The 17,239-nt window shown below is 72.1% G+C and overlaps 1 protein-coding gene across 2 annotated transcripts; it reads left to right on the top strand.

Moving 5' to 3' along the window:
- The first annotated feature begins 3,280 nt into the window (after nucleotides 1-3,280).
- LMNB2 (lamin B2) lies at nucleotides 3,281-16,737 on the top strand. Of its 2 annotated transcripts, none has more exons than XM_062184919.1 (12): nucleotides 3,281-3,556; nucleotides 12,240-12,376; nucleotides 13,242-13,398; nucleotides 13,476-13,601; nucleotides 14,417-14,587; nucleotides 14,970-15,095; nucleotides 15,169-15,389; nucleotides 15,532-15,799; nucleotides 15,919-16,026; nucleotides 16,106-16,225; nucleotides 16,316-16,438; nucleotides 16,595-16,737. In XM_062184919.1, the coding sequence occupies exons 1-12, from the start codon at nucleotides 3,281-3,283 to the stop codon at nucleotides 16,634-16,636; spliced, it is 1,875 nt and encodes a 624-aa protein (XP_062040903.1). In that variant the 3' UTR covers nucleotides 16,637-16,737. The 2 variants fall into 2 exon arrangements, with proteins under 2 accessions (XP_062040903.1, XP_062040904.1); XM_062184920.1 differs by having other exon boundaries at nucleotides 3,380-3,541.
- Nucleotides 16,738-17,239: the final 502 nt, after the last annotated feature.

Raw genomic sequence — 17,239 nt, forward strand, 5'->3', positions numbered from 1 at the left:
GCCATCTGGGGAGTGAACCAGCAGGTGGAAGACCTCTCTCTCTCTCTCTCTCTCTCTCTCTCTCTCTCTGAGTTGCCTTTCGAATAAATACATATTTAAAGAGAGGCAGGGCAGGGAGGGGCGGGGAGGGGTCCCTGTGGGGCTTTGGGTCCTGGTCCCCGCAGGATGTGACGATGCGATGGGTGCAGGGCGTGCAGGCAGGAGCTTCCCCGAGCCCTGGGTGGTTTTGTTTTTTTGTTTTTGAATGAGAGGGAGACAGACAGACAGACGCACACAGAGGTCTTCCATCCGCTGGTCCCCTCCGCAAATGCCTGCAACGGCCGGGGCTGGGCCAGGAGCTCCATCCGGGTCTCCCACGTGGGTGCAGGGCCCCAGCACTTGGTCCATCGTCCACTGCTCTCCCAGGCCACAGCAGGGAGCTGGGCCGGAAGTGGAGCAGCCGGGGCTGGACCTGCTCCTGCTATATGGATGCCCGCGTGTAGGCCGTGGCTTCCCCGTGGTTTCTGCACGGCGCAGGGCAGAGCTTGGTGCTGAGGGCAAAGCGGCCGGCACCGGCACACGCACCCCCCCCCCAGGCAGCCACTGCCAGCCGTGAGGCCGGAACCGTTCTGTGATGTCCACAGCAACAGCGCGAGGGCCCTGCTTGGCCGCGGCCACGACGCAGAGCCAGGCGGCGGCTCCCGGTGGCGCCCAGCAGGGGAGGCTCTGGCTGGGTCACCCCCCAAAGTCTGCAGCCACTGGGGCCGGCCAGGCTGCGGCCTCGCCCGAGTCTCTCACGGCGCCCAGGCACCGGAGCCTCACCCAGGGCCCCAGCAGCAGGGCTGGAAGCCGGCGCAGCGCTGGGCGGGAACCCAGGCCCGGCCGTAGGGGGCGCGGGGTCTCAGCTGCTGCACCGAGCAGGGTCCCTTCCTGTAGGATCCACTTCTATGTCGTGTGCGTGCGCGTGCGTGCATGTGTGCGCGTGCATGTGTGTGCGGGCGTGTGCATGTCGCCCCTGGCTCCGCCCACAGAAGGTTTGGGCTGCGGTTGGAAGGTTCGCGTCCCAGTCTCAGATCCAGGTCCGGCCTCCCGGCTGTGGAATCCGGAGTCCCGGCCGCAGGCCAAGCGGCGGCCGTTAAATCCGGCGCCGAAATCCACCCTGGGGCGCGGGGGGCGGGAGGGGCCCGCAGAGGCTGGGCAGTCCGGCCCAGAACTTGTCCCCAAGACCCCTCCCCCACAAGGCCGCCAGCGGGGGGGGGGCCCCCTGGGGCCGTGCGCACGCCCCTGCTTGGGGGGGTCCCGGAAGTGGCCCCTCGCCCCGTGCCTCAGTTTGCCGTCCTGGGAGTGGACCGGCCAGCTCCGCAGGTGGCCCCGCCCCGGGGCCCGGGAGGGGGCAGTGGCAAGCTCAGGGCAGAAATTTGAAAGTCGCCCGGGCGCCTCCCAACGCGCGCGCGGGGCGAGGGCGCGGCCCCGGCCCCACCCACGGAAGCGCAGGGCGTTCTGGGACTTGCAGTCCACCCCAGCCGGACCCTGGGCGGGGAGGGTCCTCGGGGGGCGGCCCCGGGCACGCTGACCCCGCCGCGCACCCCCCTCCCGCGCTGGGCGGGCGGCAGCTTCGAGGGCGCCATCGCGGCCCGGGGGGCGCATGGGGCGCGCGGGGGCGCCAGGCCGAGGTCAGCGGGGCTGTGATGGGCAGGGGGGGTGTTGGCCAGCCCCCTGCCGCGCCTCGGGCAGTATTTCAGGCTTTACTGAAGCCCCTTCTACCAGCCGTCTTTATACATTTAAAATGATTTATGTGAACGAGAGCCAGAGCCAGGGCCTGTCTGTCACCTGCTGGTCTCTCCCCAAAGCCCGCAGCAGCCCAGGCAGAGGCAGAGCTGGGAGCTCCGCCCCGGGGGCCCCCGAGGGCGCAGGGACCCAGCACTGGAGCCATGGCTGCCGCCCCCCAGGTGTGCCCGCAGGTGACTGGGGGGGGGCACCTGTATCCGCAGAGGGGCGGGAAACAGTAACCCTAAGGCTTCCTTAGACACAAGGTAGCTTTGAGAAGGCCACGTGGCCACAGAGGGCCCCGCGGTGATGAGAGAGGGCACAGCGCGCACCAGGGGGAGACCGCCCACCCGCACCCCAGAAGGCTGGCCGGGCAGTCGGGCCCTCAGCCCGCGGCTTGGGGCGCCTGGTGGGCCTGGGGGGCCTTGGGCACCTGGGGGGGCTGGGGGGCTGTCTGCACGGCTTCCTGGGGTGGTGCAGTGCCCAGGGTACTGGCTTCTAACTGGGGGCTATTTTGCCGCCAGCTATGGTTGTCACGTCTCTGGGTGCTCCTGGCTCGGAGTGGGTGGGGCCAGGAGCATCCAGGTTGGCCCCGCCCCGGGGAACGACCCGGCCGCCCCCTCCCACGCTGGTAGCGCCCGGTTAAATGCCATTGTTGGGGGTTCAGCCGTGGACCAGGGCCAACCAGAGTGGGCCTGTGTGGGTGCCGTTCATCAGCCGAACTCGAGAGGGGGCCAGGTTTCCCCAAAACTGGAACCTCCAGCGCCTTCCCCTGGCAGACACGTCTGGCGCCTTGGTGACAATTACGACCCCCCCCCCTTTCTTCCAGGATTCACTCAGAGACAGAAATCTTCCGGCCACCGGTTCACTCCCCCAATGACCACAGCGGCCAGGTACCTTCTGCCTCCCAAAACGTTAAAAAAAAATAATAATTTAAAAATTAGGGCTGGAATTGTGGCACAGCTGGTGAAGCCGCCGCCTGCAGTGCCGGCACCGGTTCGAGTCCCGGCCGCTCCACTTCCGGTCCGGCTCCCTGCTATGTCCTGCGGAAGCAGTGGACGATGACCCAAGTGCTTGGGCCCCTGCACCTGCGTGGGAGACCCGGATGGAGCTCCTGGCTCCTGGCCGTTGCAGCCATCTGGGGAGTGCACCAGCAGATAGAAGGTTGATATCTCTCTGTAGCTCTGACTTCCAAATAAATAAATACTTAAACAGAATTAAAAATTAAATCACCCCTGCGAGGTGTTCCGTGGTGTTCCGTGAGGTGGACACACAGGGCCCCCACGGCCTAGCCCGGCTGCTCGCAGCTCAGCTGTTGCAGCTCCCGCGGCCGGTGCCCGCCTCTCTGCGTCCGGCTCGTTTCGCTTGGCATGAAGTCCCGCACGTCCACCCCGGGAGCCGGCGCCCAGCCCTGGCGCGGGTCCAGGGCCGGCCGCAGACTACAAGTCCCGACACGCCCCGCGGTCGGACCACAACTCCCGGCGCTCCCCGCGGCGGGCGGGCGGCGGCGCCATCTTGCGCGGCGGCGGATTGAATGAGCGCGCCGAGCCCGGGCCGCCGCCGCCGCCGCCGCCGCCGGGAGCCGCGCAGGCCGCGAGCCGCCGCCATGGCCACGCCGCTGCCCGGCCGCGCGGGCGGGCCCGCCACGCCGCTGTCGCCCACGCGCCTGTCGCGGCTGCAGGAGAAGGAGGAGCTGCGAGAGCTGAACGACCGCCTGGCGCACTACATCGACCGCGTCCGCGCGCTCGAGCTGGAGAACGACCGGCTGCTGCTCCGGATCTCCGAGAAGGAGGAGGTGACCACGCGCGAGGTGCGCGGGGCAGGGGGCGCGGGCGGGGGGCACGGGGTGCAGACCGGGCCCGCCCCGTCGGCCCGAGTAGGTCTCGGGGGACCCCAGGTGGGGCCCGTCCTCTGGGGTCCCGGGGGTGGGGTGCAGGCTGGGCTGGCCCCGCCCCCCGGGTGTTGGGGGGCTCTCGGTGACCCCGATCCAGGGTGCAGACTCCGTCGGCCCGAGTAGGTCTCGGGGGACCCCGGGTGGGCCCGTCCTCTGGGGGTTCTGGGGGTGGGGTGCAGGCTGGGCTGGCCCCGCCCCCCCGGGTGTTGGGGGGCTCTCAGTGACCCCGACCCAGGGTGCAGACCGGGCCCGCCCTGTCTGCCGGAGTAGGTCTCGGGGGACCCCAGGTGGGGCCCGTCCTCTGGGGGCTCTGGGGGTGGGGTGCAGGCTGGGCTGGCCCCGCCCCCCGGGTGTTGGGGGGCTCTCGGTGACCCCGATCCAGGGTGCAGACCGGGCCCGCCCTGTCTGCAGGAGTAGGTCTCGGGGGACCCCGGGTGGGCCCGTCCTCTGGGGTCCCCGGGGGTTTCTAGAGGCCCCGAGCAAAGGGGTGCAGGCTGGGCTGGCCCCGCCCCCCGGGTGTTGGGGGGCTCTCGGTGACCCCGATCCAGGGTGCAGACCGGGCCCGCCCTGTCTGCCGGAGTAGGTCTCGGGGGACCCCAGGTGGGCCCGTCCTCTGGGGTCCCGGGGGTTTCTAGAGGCCCCGAGCAAAGGGGTGCAGGCTGGGCTGGCCCCGCCCCCCGGGCGTGGGGGGGGGCGGCTCTCAGTGACCCCGATCCAGGGTGCAGACCCGGGCCCGCCCCGTCTGCCGGGGGTGGGGGGTGGGCTCCGTGACCTCAGGGACCCCAAGCGAGGAGCACAGGCGGGAGGGCCATTCTCTGGGTGGGGGGCGAGCTGAGTGAGGGATGTGGCCAGGGCTGTCTGCTGAGGGTCCCCAGTTTGCAGAACTCCAGGGGGAGGTGTAGACTGAGCAGGCGTCGCCCTCCGTGTAGACGTGGAGGTGTGGACCCCGCGAGCCCCCTCTCGGGCCCCTGAGCAGGGGGTGGGCACCAGAGCGGCCTCTCTGGAGAACTGGGGGGCTTGGGGGTGCCCCCAGGAATGTGGGGTTCTTCTCCATGTGGGCCCTGGAGACTGGACAGAACCCCACTTGCGGAGGGCCTGGGGGCTCCTTGCGGGAGGGGGAGACTGGGCAGGACCCCTCCCAGAAAGCCCGGGTCTGGGCCCCCTTGAGTGAGGGCTGCAGGGGCACAGGAATCGGGGCTCCCCGGGGGGTGCAGACTGGGGTGTCCAGCCCATCAAGGAGTTGGGAAACTTGGGGGCCCCCTTGCCAAAGGGTGCAAGCCAGTGTAGACCCCCTGGAGGTGGGGGCGAGTCGGGGGGTTCGCGTAGGTGCGGGGGCTCAGGCTCTCTGAGGGGTCCTGGGGGGGCGGCCTTGTGGGGTCCGGGGTGTCCCGTGTGGTCAGGGAACGTCGGGGGCGTGGTGAGTCCTGGGTGCTGACACCCTGGCTAGGCGGCCCCACCCCCAGGGCTGCAGGGAAGACTGGGCAGTTGGGGGGCTGTGGGGGGGCCCAGGCACCCACTTCCTGCCTCTGGGGGAATGAGTCTGCCCTGGGGGAGCCCTGGCCAGCGACTCCACACCCAGCCTGAGCGGGGAGAGGGGGGCTCAGACACCCGCACTCGGCTGCTCCTTCCAACACCCGGGGCAGAGCCGCTCCCCGGGGACCAGCCTCGCGTCCCGGCCTCTGAGATGGGCGCAGGAGGCTTCACCAGGGGAGAGCCGTGCGGGCCAGGCGGAGGGAGCGTGGGCAGCGTGGCTGGCGCGGGGCCCTGTGGTGCATCTGTGTGGCCTCGACGGCCGCTCTGCCTCTCGGCCGGCTGTGCAGTGGGGCAGGGCCGTCCGCCCCCCGTGGCCACCTGCCTCAGCCACTCGTGCCGCCCTCAGCTTGCGGCCGGCGGGGGCGCGGGGTGTGAGCAGGCGACGCTGGTCCTCCCGCCAGAGGGCTGGACAGCTGCTCCCCGCTGGGCCCCGGCCAGGCTGGACGGCCGCCTGTAGTGGGCACGGGGGCCCAGACAACAGGTGACGAGCAGGTGATGAGCGCCCCCCAAGCCCCCAGTGCGGGAGGGGCTGGCCACAGGGCTGTGGAGGGGGAGGGGCCTGCCCAGAGGTGTGGGTCAGCCTGGGTGACTGCCCCCACGTCCAGAGACAGTGTGGCCGGTTGCCGGCCACTCGGCGTCGCTGGAGCCTGGGGGGCCCTGTGCACACCCGAGCCCCCCTCGTCACACAGCGGGCCAGCGCCATGGAGATCCCTCCGCTGTGGGGAGGCCACTTCTGGCCAGGTGGGCGTGGCTGGAGGCCTGGGTGCTGGGTGGGCCCAGGGGGAGCAGACCTGACGCTGTGTCCGTGAGCCCTGCCGGGTTACACCTGCTGTAAAAGGGCCGGCTCCCGTTAGCGTCTCCCCGCCCCCACGACAGGCACCCCACGTGTGCAGGGGCGCCGCAGGCGGGCGTAGCAGGACTCCCTGGGAGGCAGAGCCACAGCACCTACCAAGTGTGGGGCAGCGGGGCTGCGCACCTGCCCCCACGGAGCCCCTGCCCCCGTCCCCATGGAGCCTGTGCCCCTGTCCCCATGGAGCCCCTGCCCCCGTCCCCACGGAGCCCGTGCACCTGTCCCCGCCCAGCCCGCACACCTGTCCCCATGGAGCCTGTGCACCTGTCCCCATGGAGCCCGTGCACCTGCCCCCATCCCCACGGAGCCCCTGCCCCCATCCCCATGGAGCCCCTGCCCCCATCCCCATGGAGCCCGTGCACCTGCCCCCATCCCCACGGAGCCCCTGCCCCCATCCCCATGGAGCCCGTGCACCTGTCCCCGCCCAGCCCGCACACCTGTCCCCATGGAGCCTGCGCACCTGTTCCCACGGAGCCTGTGCACCTGTCCCTGCCCAGCCTGCACACTTGTCCCCATGGAGCCTGTGCACCTGTCCCCATGGAGCCCCTGCCCCTGTCCCCACGGAGCCCATGCACCTGTCCCTGCCAAGAGCCTGCTGGGAAGGCGCAGGGCCCGGACCCTCCCCCACCCCACCCTCGGCCCTGCAGCTGTCGATCTCCATATCTGTCGGCGGCCACACCTGTCAGCCCACACAAGGGGCAGCCGTGTCCGGTGCCCACGTCAGTGCAGAGTGCTGTCTCTCTCCCTCTCTCCCCCTCAGCCACTGCGCCTGAAGAAGCCCCGGGAGCGGGGGCGGGGAGGGAGCGGACGGCTCCTGGTCTTCCCCGCGGTCCTCTGCCCCGGGCCCCGCAGGTGCCTGTGGCGTCCTTGTCCCCACCGCGCTGTGCGGCTGCTGTCTGCCTCGCGGGCCTGGGCTGAGGGGATGAGACCCCTCAGAGGGCCTCGGGGCGGGGGAGGCAGAGCCCGCGCGCGGCTGTGCCGAGAGCCTTGGCCGCAGGGTCCCTGCAGGCCGCCTGCTGGGGGCCCTTCCTGTCTCCCCAGGGGAGTGGGGCAGGGCACCTGCCGGCCCCGCCTGTCGGGGGTCTTGTCCGTGAGGGAGGGTCAGGGCCGACCCCCGCCCCCTCTGTTCTTGCACTGTCTTCTCGTGGCCCACACACGTGACTCCTGCCCCCCGGGTGCTGGCTGCAGCCATCACCACCAATTCCAGAACTTGTCACCCAAAAGAAGGCCCGTGTGCCCTGTCCCCAGAGTCCCTGTCCCCAGAGTCCCTGTCCCCTGTCCCGAGTCCCTGTCCCCTGGAGTCCCTGTGGAGTCCCTGTCCCTGGAGTCTCTGCCCCCTGGAGTCCCTGTCCCCTGAGTCCCTGTCCCCCGGAGTCCCTGTCCCTGGAGTCCCTGTCCCCTGTCCCCAGAGTCCCTGTCCCCTGAGTCCCTGTCCCCTGGAGTCTCTGCCCCCTGTCCCTGGAGTCCCTGTCCCCTGAGTCCCTGTCCCCCGGAGTCCCTGTCCCTGGAGTCTCTGCCCCCTGTCCCTGGAGTCCCTGTCCCCTGAGTCCCTGTCCCTGGAGTCTCTGCCCCCTGTCCCTGGAGTCCCTGTCCCCTGAGTCCCTGTCCCCCGGAGTCCCTGTCCCCTGAGTCCCTGTCCCCCGGAGTCCCTGTCCCTGGAGTCTCTGCCCCCTGTCCCCAGAGTCCCTGTCCCCTGTCCCGAGTCCCTGTCCCCTGGAGTCCCTGTCCCTGTGGAGTCCCTGTCCCTGGAGTCTCTGCCCCCTGGAGTCCCTGTCCCCTGAGTCCCTGTCCCCCGGAGTCCCTGTCCCTGGAGTCCCTGTCCCTGGAGTCTCTGCCCCCTGGAGTCCCTGTCCCCTGAGTCCCTGTCCCCCGGAGTCCCTGTCCCCTGGAGTCCCTGTCCCTGGAGTCTCTGCCCCCTGTCCCTGGAGTCCCTGTGCTGGCCGTGTCCCCCATGGAGCTGGGGGCCTCTGTGTCTCTCCCGGGTGTGATGTCCTCAGGCCCCCCACACGCAGTGAGCGTCAGAGCCTACCCCGTTCCTGGCTGCGTAGTGCTCCAGTGTGGGCGGACACTGGCTGGGGTCGTGGTGCCGCAGGCCGTGGCGTGCACATGGTGGGCAGGTGAGCACCCGGGCGTCCCCGCCTGTCTGCGGAGGGTCTGGTGGCTGTGACGTGGCCACCGTGGTTTGGGCCCACGTATCTCAGACGCTGAGCCTGCACACAGCCTGGCGCACATGAAGGGACGCTCGGCCGACAGCTCCGAGTCGTGGTGCCCGCTGGCCGTGTGGCCCAGAGGGACCCGGGAGGCTGTGTGGACGTCCGGGGGCCCCCAGAGGCCTTCATTAGGGGCAGGCCAGGAGGCCCTGGCTGTGAGGCCGGCTGGGCCTTGACCGTGACGTCCTCCCAGGCACTCGGCGAGCTCTCCTGTCGTGCCCCCTCCCCCCGCCTGCCCTGGAGACCCCAGCCTGCCCCCGCCTCGCTGGCTGTGCCCGCACTCCCGTCAGGACGCGAGGGCCGGAGCTTCTCTCAGCTGTGGCCCTGCTGCAGGGGGCGCCAGCCAGGCTCTGTCCATGTGTGCACACGTGTGCATCTGTATGTGCAGTGTGCATGTGTGTGCAATTGTGTGTGCAGTACCTGCATTTTACGTGCACGTGTGTGCAGTCTGTGCAGTGTGTACATGTGTGCGTACATGTGTGTACATGTGTGGGTGCCTGTGTTCAGTGTGTGCAGTCTGTGCGCTGTGTGTGCAGTGTGTAGTGTGCACGTGTGTTTAGTATGTGTACATGTGTGTGCCGTATTATTGTGTGTGTATTGTGTGGGCGTAGGCAGGCTGGGGCCTGGGCTGCAGACTGTGGGAGGAGCCTTTTCCGTCCAGGCTTTGGGGAGTGCCCAGGGGGTCCCCACAGCCCAGGGTTCCCCATAGCCCAGGTGGTTCCTACAGCCCAGGGGGTCCCCACAGCCCAGGTGGTTCCTACAGCCCAGGGGGTCCCCACAGCCCAGGGGGTCCCCACAGCCCAGGTGGTTCCTACAGCCCAGGTGGTTCCTACAGCCCAGGGGGTCCCCACAGCCCAGGGGGTTCCTACAGGCCCAGGGGGTCCCCACAGCCCAGGGGGTCCCCAAAGCCCAGGTGGTTCCTACAGCCCAGGGGGTCCCCACAGCCCAGGTGGTTCCTACAGCCCAGGGGGTCCCCACAGCCCAGGGGGTCCCCACAGCCCAGGTGGTTCCTACAGCCCAGGGGGTCCCCACAGCCCAGGGGGTTCCTACAGGCCCAGGGGGTCCCCACAGCCCAGGGGCTCCCCAAAGCCCAGGTGGTTCCTACAGCCCAGGTGGTTCCTACAGCCCAGGAGGGTCCCCACAGCCCAGGGGGGGTCCCCACAGCCCAGGGGTCCCCACAGCCCAGGTGGTTCCTACAGCCCAGGTGGTTCCTACAGCCCAGGGGGCCCCCACAGCCCAGGGGGTCCCCACAGCCCAGGGGGCCCCATAGCCCAGGGGGTTCCTACAGGCCCAGGGGGTCCCCACAGCCCAGGGGGTCCCCACAGCCCAGGGGGGCCCCACAGCCCAGGGGGGCCCCCACAGCCCAGGGTGTCCCCATAGCCCAGGGGGTTCCTATAGGCCAGGGGGTCCCCACAGCCCAGGGGGTCCCCATAGCCCAGGGGGTTCCTACAGGCCCAGGGGGTCCCCACAGCCCAGGGGGTCCCCACAGCCCAGGTGGTTCCTACAGCCCAGGTGGTTCCTACAGCCCAGGGGGGCCCCCACAGCCCAGGGGTCCCCACAGCCCAGGTGGTTCCTACAGCCCAGGAGGGTCCCCACAGCCCAGGGGGGCCCCCACAGCCCAGGGGGTCCCCACAGGCCCAGGGGTCCCCACAGCCCAGGGGGTCCCCACAGCCCAGGGGGGGTCCCCACAGCCCAGGAGGGTCCCCACAGCCCAGGGAGTTCCTACAGGCCCAGGGGGTCCCCACAGCCCAGGGGGACCCCATAGCTCAGGCAGGTCCCCACAGGCCCAGGGGGGTCCCCACAGCCCAGGGAGTTCCTACAGGCCCAGGGGGTCCCCACAGGCCCAGGTGGTCCCCACAGCTCAGGGGGGTCCCCACAGCCCAGGGGTCCCCACAGCCCAGGTGGTTCCTACAGCCCAGGAGGGTCCCCACAGCCCAGGGGGGCCCCCACAGCCCAGGGGGTCCCCACAGCCCAGGAGGGTCCCCACAGCCCAGGGAGTTCCTACAGGCCCAGGGGGTCCCCACAGCCCAGGGGGACCCCATAGCTCAGGCAGGTCCCCACAGGCCCAGGGGGGTCCCCACAGCCCAGGGAGTTCCTACAGGCCCAGGGGGTCCCCACAGGCCCAGGTGGTCCCCACAGCCCAGGGGGGTCCCCACAGCCCAGGGCGTCCCCACAGCCCAGGGTGTCCCCACAGCCCAGGGGGGCCCCACAGCCCAGGGGGGCCCCCACAGCCCAGGGGTCCTTTAGGCCCAGGGGGGGTCCCCACAGCCCAGGGGTCCCTATAGGCCCAGGGGGTTCCTATAGCCCAAGGGGGTCCCCACAGGCCCAGGTGGTCCCCACAGCCCAGGGGGGTCCCCACAGCCCAGGGGGACCCCATAGCTCAGGCAGGTCCCCACAGGCCCAGGGGGGTCCCCACAGCCCAGGGAGTTCCTACAGGCCCAGGGGGTCCCCACAGGCCCAGGTGGTCCCCACAGCCCAGGGGAGTCCCCACAGCCCAGGGGGGCCCCCACAGCCCAGGGGTCCCTATAGGCCCAGGGGGGGTCCCCACAGCCCAGGGGGTCCCCACAGCCCAGGGGTTCCTATAGCCCAAGGGGGTCCCCACAGCCCAGGGGTCCCTATAGGCCCAGGGGGGTCCCCACAGCCCAGGAGTGGGCGCGGTGAGCACCCCGGGAGAGGGACGACTGCCCCTGGGGACACGCGTGGTTGTCACAGTGGGGGTGGGTGGAGGCCGGGGACGGGCTCCCCCCCCGCAGAGCTGGATCTGGCCCCCATGTCCGTGCCTGCCGGGTTTGGTTTCGGAGCCTGGGGGTGAAGAGCGCGCGTGGTGATGGTGCACTGTGCCGTCGCGACAGGGGCCGCCCCGGGGAGCTGGCCACGGCCTGTCGGGTGGCTCCTGGGCAGACCCAGGGGTGCTGGCCGGCGTCCAGGGCTTTGGGGAGCAGCTTCTGGGGCGACTGGATTTGCCCCGCACCTGCCCTCCCATCTCCTCACAGGGCCGTGGGGGGGGCTCCCGTGCGTGTCGGCCCGGGGAGGGGAGCGGCCCTCCCTGGTGCCCACCTCGCTCCGTGCGTGCGTGTGTGTCGGCCAGGGGAGGGGAGCGGCCCTCCCTGGTGCCCACCTCGCTCCGTGCGTGCGTGTGTGCCGGCCAGGGGAGGGGAGCGGCCCTCCCTGGTGCCCACCTCGCTCCGTGCGTGCGTGTGTGCCGGCCAGGGGAGGGGAGCGGCCCTCCCTGGTGCCCACCTCGCTCCGTGCGTGCGTGTGTGCCGGCCAGGGGAGGGGAGCGGCCCTCCCTGGTGCCCACCTCGCTCCGTGCGTGCGTGCCGGCCCCCACACTCAGCTGCAGCCCCACCTCGCTCCGTGCGTGTGTGCGTGTCAGCCAGGGGAGGGGAGCGGCCCTCCCTGGTGCCCACCTCGCTCCGTGCGTGCGTGTGTGCCGGCCAGGGGAGGGGAGCGGCCCTCCCTGGTGCCCACCTCGCTCCGTGCGTGCGTGTGTGCCGGCCAGGGGAGGGGAGCGGCCCTCCCTGGTGCCCACCTCGCTCCGTGCGTGCGTGTGTGCCGGCCAGGGGAGGGGAGCGGCCCTCCCTGGTGCCCACCTCGCTCCGTGCGTGCGTGTGTGCCGGCCAGGGGAGGGGAGCGGCCCTCCCTGGTGCCCACCTCGCTCCGTGCGTGCGTGTCGGCCAGGGGAGGGGAGCGGCCCTCCCTGGTGCCCACCTCGCTCCGTGCGTGCGTGTGTGCCGGCCAGGGGAGGGGAGCGGCCCTCCCTGGTGCCCACCTCGCTCCGTGCGTGCGTGTCGGCCAGGGGAGGGGAGCGGCCCTCCCTGGTGCCCACCTCGCTCCGTGCGTGCGTGTCGGCCAGGGGAGGGGAGCGGCCCTCCCTGGTGCCCACCTCGCTCCGTGCGTGTGTGTCGGCCAGGGGAGGGGAGCGGCCCTCCCTGGTGCCCACCTCGCTCCGTGCGTGCGTGCCGGCCCCCACACTCAGCTGCGGCCCCACCTCTTGTCTTCCCAGGTGAGCGGCATCAAGGCGCTGTATGAGGCGGAGCTGGCCGACGCCCGCCGCGTCCTGGACGAGACGGCCCGAGAGCGCGCCCGGCTGCAGATCGAGGCCGGGAAGCTGCAGGCCGAGCTGGAGGAGGCCAGCAAGAGGTGGGAGTCGGGGGCCCCGGGGACGGGGACACGCGAGGTCCTGCACGGAGGCCGGCGGGGTCTGGGCTGCTCCGCTCGGCCCCCACCCCGTCCCCTGCGTCCTGTGTGCCACGAGCTGTCCCGCCCCTGCACTCAGCCCCAGCCTTGTCCCCGGGCGACAGCTGCATCGTGGCCGGCACCAGGGGCTCACTCAGCCCTGGGCCTGGGCCTCGCTGGCTGGAGGCGCGGGCTGCCTCCCACCTGCGGACGCTCGCCCAGGCCTCAAATCGTTGGTCTGTCCTGTTCAGAGCAGGGAAGGCCCAGTGTCTCCCAGCCCCTTCCTGCTGCTGCCCAGAGCCCACGCCCCTCCATCGGGGCCAGCTCGGCCGTGGAGGGGCCTGTGGGTGCCCACTGCCCCTGCTGGCCTTCCCGACGCAGGGGGCTGCTGCGGCCCACCCTTGGCCTTCCGGTGAGAGGGTCAGGCCCACGGCACCCTGTGTTTGGGCTCCTGGCGCCTTGGCCCTGGGACTCCGGTGGCCCCTGGCCTCCCAGTCAATGTACCCTCTTTTTTTTTTTTTCTTTTTAAGGATTGATTTATTTATTTGAAAGTCAGAGTTGGGGGGGGTCTTCCATCTGTGGGTTCCTCCCCAGAAGGCCACAACAGCTGGAGCTGCGCCAATCCAAAGCCAGGAGCCAGGAGCTCCATCCGGGTCCCCCACGCGGGTGCAGGGCCCCAGCACCTGGGCCATCCCAGGCCATAGCAGGGAGCTGGACCGGAAGTGGAGCAGCCGGGACTCCAACCGGCGCCCACATGGGATGCGGGCGCTGCCGGTGGGGCCTGCCCCGCTGCGCAGCACCGGCCCCTAACGCGCCCTGTGGGTTCCAGTGCCAAGAAGCGGGAGGGCGAGCTCAGCACGGCCCAGGCCCGCCTGAAGGACCTGGAGGCGCTGCTGCACCGCAGCGAGGCGGAGCTGGCCGCCGCCCTCAGCGACAAGCGCGGCCTGGAGAGCGCCGCGGCCGAGCTGCGGGCCCAGCTGGCCAAGGTAGGCCCCGGCGGCCCCGCGGGGCGGGCGGGGCGGGCGGGCGGACCGGTGGACCCTGAGCCGGCCGCGTCCCCCAGGCGGAGGACGGCCACGCCGTGGCCAAGCAGCAGCTGGAGAAGGAGACGCTGATGCGCGTGGACCTGGAGAACCGCTGCCAGAGCCTGCAGGAGGAGCTGGACTTCCGCAAGAGCGTGTTCGAGGAGGTGCGTGGGCGTGGGAGGCCCCGCCCACCCGGCAGGCCCCGCCCCTTGCTGTGTTCGAGGAGGTGCGGCCATCACCGTGAGAGGCCCCGCCCCCCGGGCCCGCCCCTTGTGCCGTCACAGCCCGAGTGGAACCTGGGCGGCGCGTACTGCCCTGCTCACTGCCCCGCTGACCGCCTGCGGAGCCGCTGGCCGCCGAGCCATGCAGCTGAGGGGCGGGGCCCAGGCCGGGCCTTGTCCAGGCCCCAGGCCAGCAGGAGCCGGGGAGGAGGCCCCGGGGGCAGCGGCGAGGGGCCTGGAGCCCCGGAGGGGGTCTCCGCGGGGAGCAGGGAGGAGGAGACCCGCAGGGGCGCGCAGGGCCGGCCCCCAGGAGCCGTCCCCGAGGGGCGCCTGCAGGTGCCCTTGTGCCGAGCCGCTGAGGGGCGCCGCGAGGGGCGCCAGGAAGGTGGGTGTGTGTGCGGCTCGCTGGAGACCTCCCGTGGACAGACCGATCGGCTGATTAGCTGATTCTTCGATCGGGTGACTGGAGAGCAGCCCCCATCCGCGGGTCACTCCCCAAGGCTCAGGGCAGGCAGAGGCCGGGAGCTCCTCGGGACCTCCCGGGGGGTGGCAGAGACCCGAGTCCTGGGGTGGCACTGCTGCCCCCCGGTGTGCGTTGGCCGGAGCTGGATTGGGGGTGCGGGAGCCGGGGCCACGTGGTTTTGACGGTCAGTGCGCCCTGCGTCCGGCACCTGAGCCATCTGGGCTGCTGCGGACCCGGGGGGCCGGGGCCGGCCCTTCCTCCGCGGCCTCCCTGGACCCCGTCGCCCCGCCCGCAGGAGGTGCGGGAGACGCGGCGGCGGCACGAGCGCCAGCTGGTGGAGGTGGACAGCAGCCGGCAGCAGGAGTACGACTTCAAGATGGCGCAGGCGCTGGAAGAGCTGCGCGGCCAGCACGACGAGCAGGTGCGGCTGTACCGGCAGGAGCTGGAGCAGACCTACCAGGCCAAGGTGAGCGGGCCGGGGCGGGGCCGGGGCGGGGCCTGGGCGGCAGGAGCAGACCTACCAGGCCAAGGTGCACGGGCCAGGGCGGGGCCTGGGCAGGGCCTGGGCTGCAGGAGCAGACCTACCAGGCCAAGGTGCGCAGGCCGGGGCGGGGCCGGGGCGGGGCCAGGCGGCTGGAGCAGACCTTCCAGGCCAAGGTGCGCTTGCTGGGGCGGGGCCTGGGCGGGGCCAGGCGGCTGGAGCAGACCTACCAGGCCAAGGTGCGCGTGCTGGGGCGGGGCTGGGGCGGGGCCTGGGCAGCAGGAGCTGGAGCAGACCTCCCAGGCCAAGGTGCGGACGGGCGGGGCGGGGGTGGGGCTGGCACCCCTCACCCACCCCTGCCCCGCAGCTGGACAGCGCCAAGCTGAGCTCTGACCAGAAGGACAAGGCGGCCAGCGCGGCGCGCGAGGAGCTGCAGGAGGCGCGCATGCGGGTGGAGTCGCTCAGCTACCAGCTCTCGGGGCTGCAGAAGCAGGTGAGCGCGCGGCCCTCTGGGGGGGCTTCCCGGGGCCGGGGTCCGCGCTCATCCGCTCCCGCCCCCCGCGCAGGCAAGTGCCGCCGAGGACCGCATCCGGGAGCTGGAGGAGAGCGCGGCGGGCGAGCGGGACAAGTTCCGCAAGATGCTGGACGCCAAGGAGCAGGAGATGGCGGCCATGCGCGACCTGGTGCAGCAGCAGCTGGCCGAGTTCCAGGAGCTGCTGGACGTGAAGCTGGCGCTGGACATGGAGATCAGCGCCTACCGCAAGCTGCTGGAGGGCGAGGAGGAGAGGTGGGCGGGTGGGGCGGGGCTAGGAGAGGGGCGGGGCCGGGGAGGGGAGGAGAGGTGGGAGTGGGGAGAGCTGAGGGCGGGGTCGGGGCAGGTGTGGAGAGGAGGGGGCGGGGCCGCCGGCCAACATGCGCCCTCCCCCCAGGCTGAAGCTGACCCCCAGCCCGTCCTCGCGCGTCACCGTCTCGCGTGCGTCCGCGAGCAGCAGCGGCAGCAGCGTGTCCACGGCAGGGCGCGCGGGCCGCGGGAAGCGGCGGCGGCTGGAGGCGGAGGAGCTGGTGGGCAGCGGGCCCGGCGCCGGCAGCGGCAGCAGCTTCCGCCTGGCCCAGCAGGCCTCGGCCACGGGCGCCGTGGGCATCGAGGAGGTGGACCTGGAGGGCAGGTTCGTGCAGCTGAAGAACAGCTCGGACAAGGTGAGCGGGCGCGGGGGCTCCCCGCACACACCCCGCCCCCTGCCCCACTGCGCCCCACCCCACTCCGCCCCGCCACGCCCCTCACTGCCCCGCACCCCGCTCACGCCCGCGCCCCCCAGGACCAGCCCCTGGGGAACTGGCGCATCAAGCGGCAGGTGCTGGAGGGCCCGGAGATCGCCTACAAGTTCACGCCCAAGTACGTGCTGCGCGCGGGCCAGACGGTCACGGTGAGTGCGCGGTGGGCGGGGCGGGGGCGCCGGGCCCACGGCCCAGGGGCGCGGTGCGACTCGCGCTTGGTCCCCGCAGGTGTGGGCCGCCGGGGCGGGCGTGGCGCACAGCCCCCCGTCCACGCTGGTGTGGAAGAGCCAGAGCAGCTGGGGCGCGGGCGAGAGCGTGCGCACGGTGCTGCTGAACGCCGACGGCGAGGTGGGTGCGGGCGGAGAGGTGGGCCAGGGCGGGCGGAGAGGTGGGCCGGGGCGGCCGGCGCGGCCGGCTGAGCGCTGCCCCCGCCTGCAGGAGGTGGCCATGCGCACGGTGAAGCAGTCCGCCGCCGCCGCGCGGGAGAGCGGGGACGGGGAAGAGGACGGGGAAGAGGACGAGGAGGCTGCGCTGGGCGAGGAGGACCTGTTCCACCAGCAGGTGGGGGGGCGCCCCGCGTGGTCCTGGGCGGGGGGGGTGGGGCGCCCCGCGTGGTCCTGGGCGGGGGGGGGCGCCCCGCGTGGTCCTGGGCTGCCGGCGGGCCGTGGGAGCGCCCCGACAGCCGGGCCTGGGGCCTGATACGCACCCTCCCCGCAGGGAGACCCCCGCACCACGTCGAGAGGCTGCCGCGTGATGTGAGCGCAGCGCCCCGCCCGCGGCCGCCCAGGACTGTTAGTTTTCTATCATTGGCTTTCCCTACACCGTTACCATTTCTCGAGAATTCTTCCCAAACTGCGGGGCGCGGGCGCGGGAGGGGCAGTGCCATGCGGGTCCCGGGAGGCACCAGCAGGGCCCCATCCCGCCATGCCGGGACCCCCGCCCGCGCCCCTGCCCGCGGGCACGGCGGGCGCCCAGGGTCCCTGGCGCTGCGGGGGTCGCGGCTGGGAGCTCCCACACGGCCCCGCGCGTGGCGGTGCCGAGGGTCGTTGCAGCTCCACCGCGCGGGGCGCCCGCGCTCGGCCTCTGTCGGTGCGTGGCTCCTGTCCGCCAGCGCAGCCCGGCCGCACGAGCCTCCCGCGCACAGACGCTATTTTTTTAATGGATATTTATTTTTGTACATGGGTCAGCCCCACCCCTCGGGCCGACCGCCGAGACCCCCGCCGGGCCCCGCCCCCACGCACGCCCCGCGCGCAGGGAAGCTGTCTTCACCCCACGCATTTCCGCGGGGGGCGGGAACCCCGTGGCCCTGTGCGCGTGGGCTCTGGGGGTCGCGGCCCTGGGGGCGGGGGTCCCGATCACGCG

Source organism: Lepus europaeus, unplaced genomic scaffold (assembly GCF_033115175.1).
Source record: "Lepus europaeus isolate LE1 unplaced genomic scaffold, mLepTim1.pri SCAFFOLD_105, whole genome shotgun sequence".
Taxonomy (NCBI): Eukaryota; Metazoa; Chordata; class Mammalia; order Lagomorpha; family Leporidae; genus Lepus; species Lepus europaeus.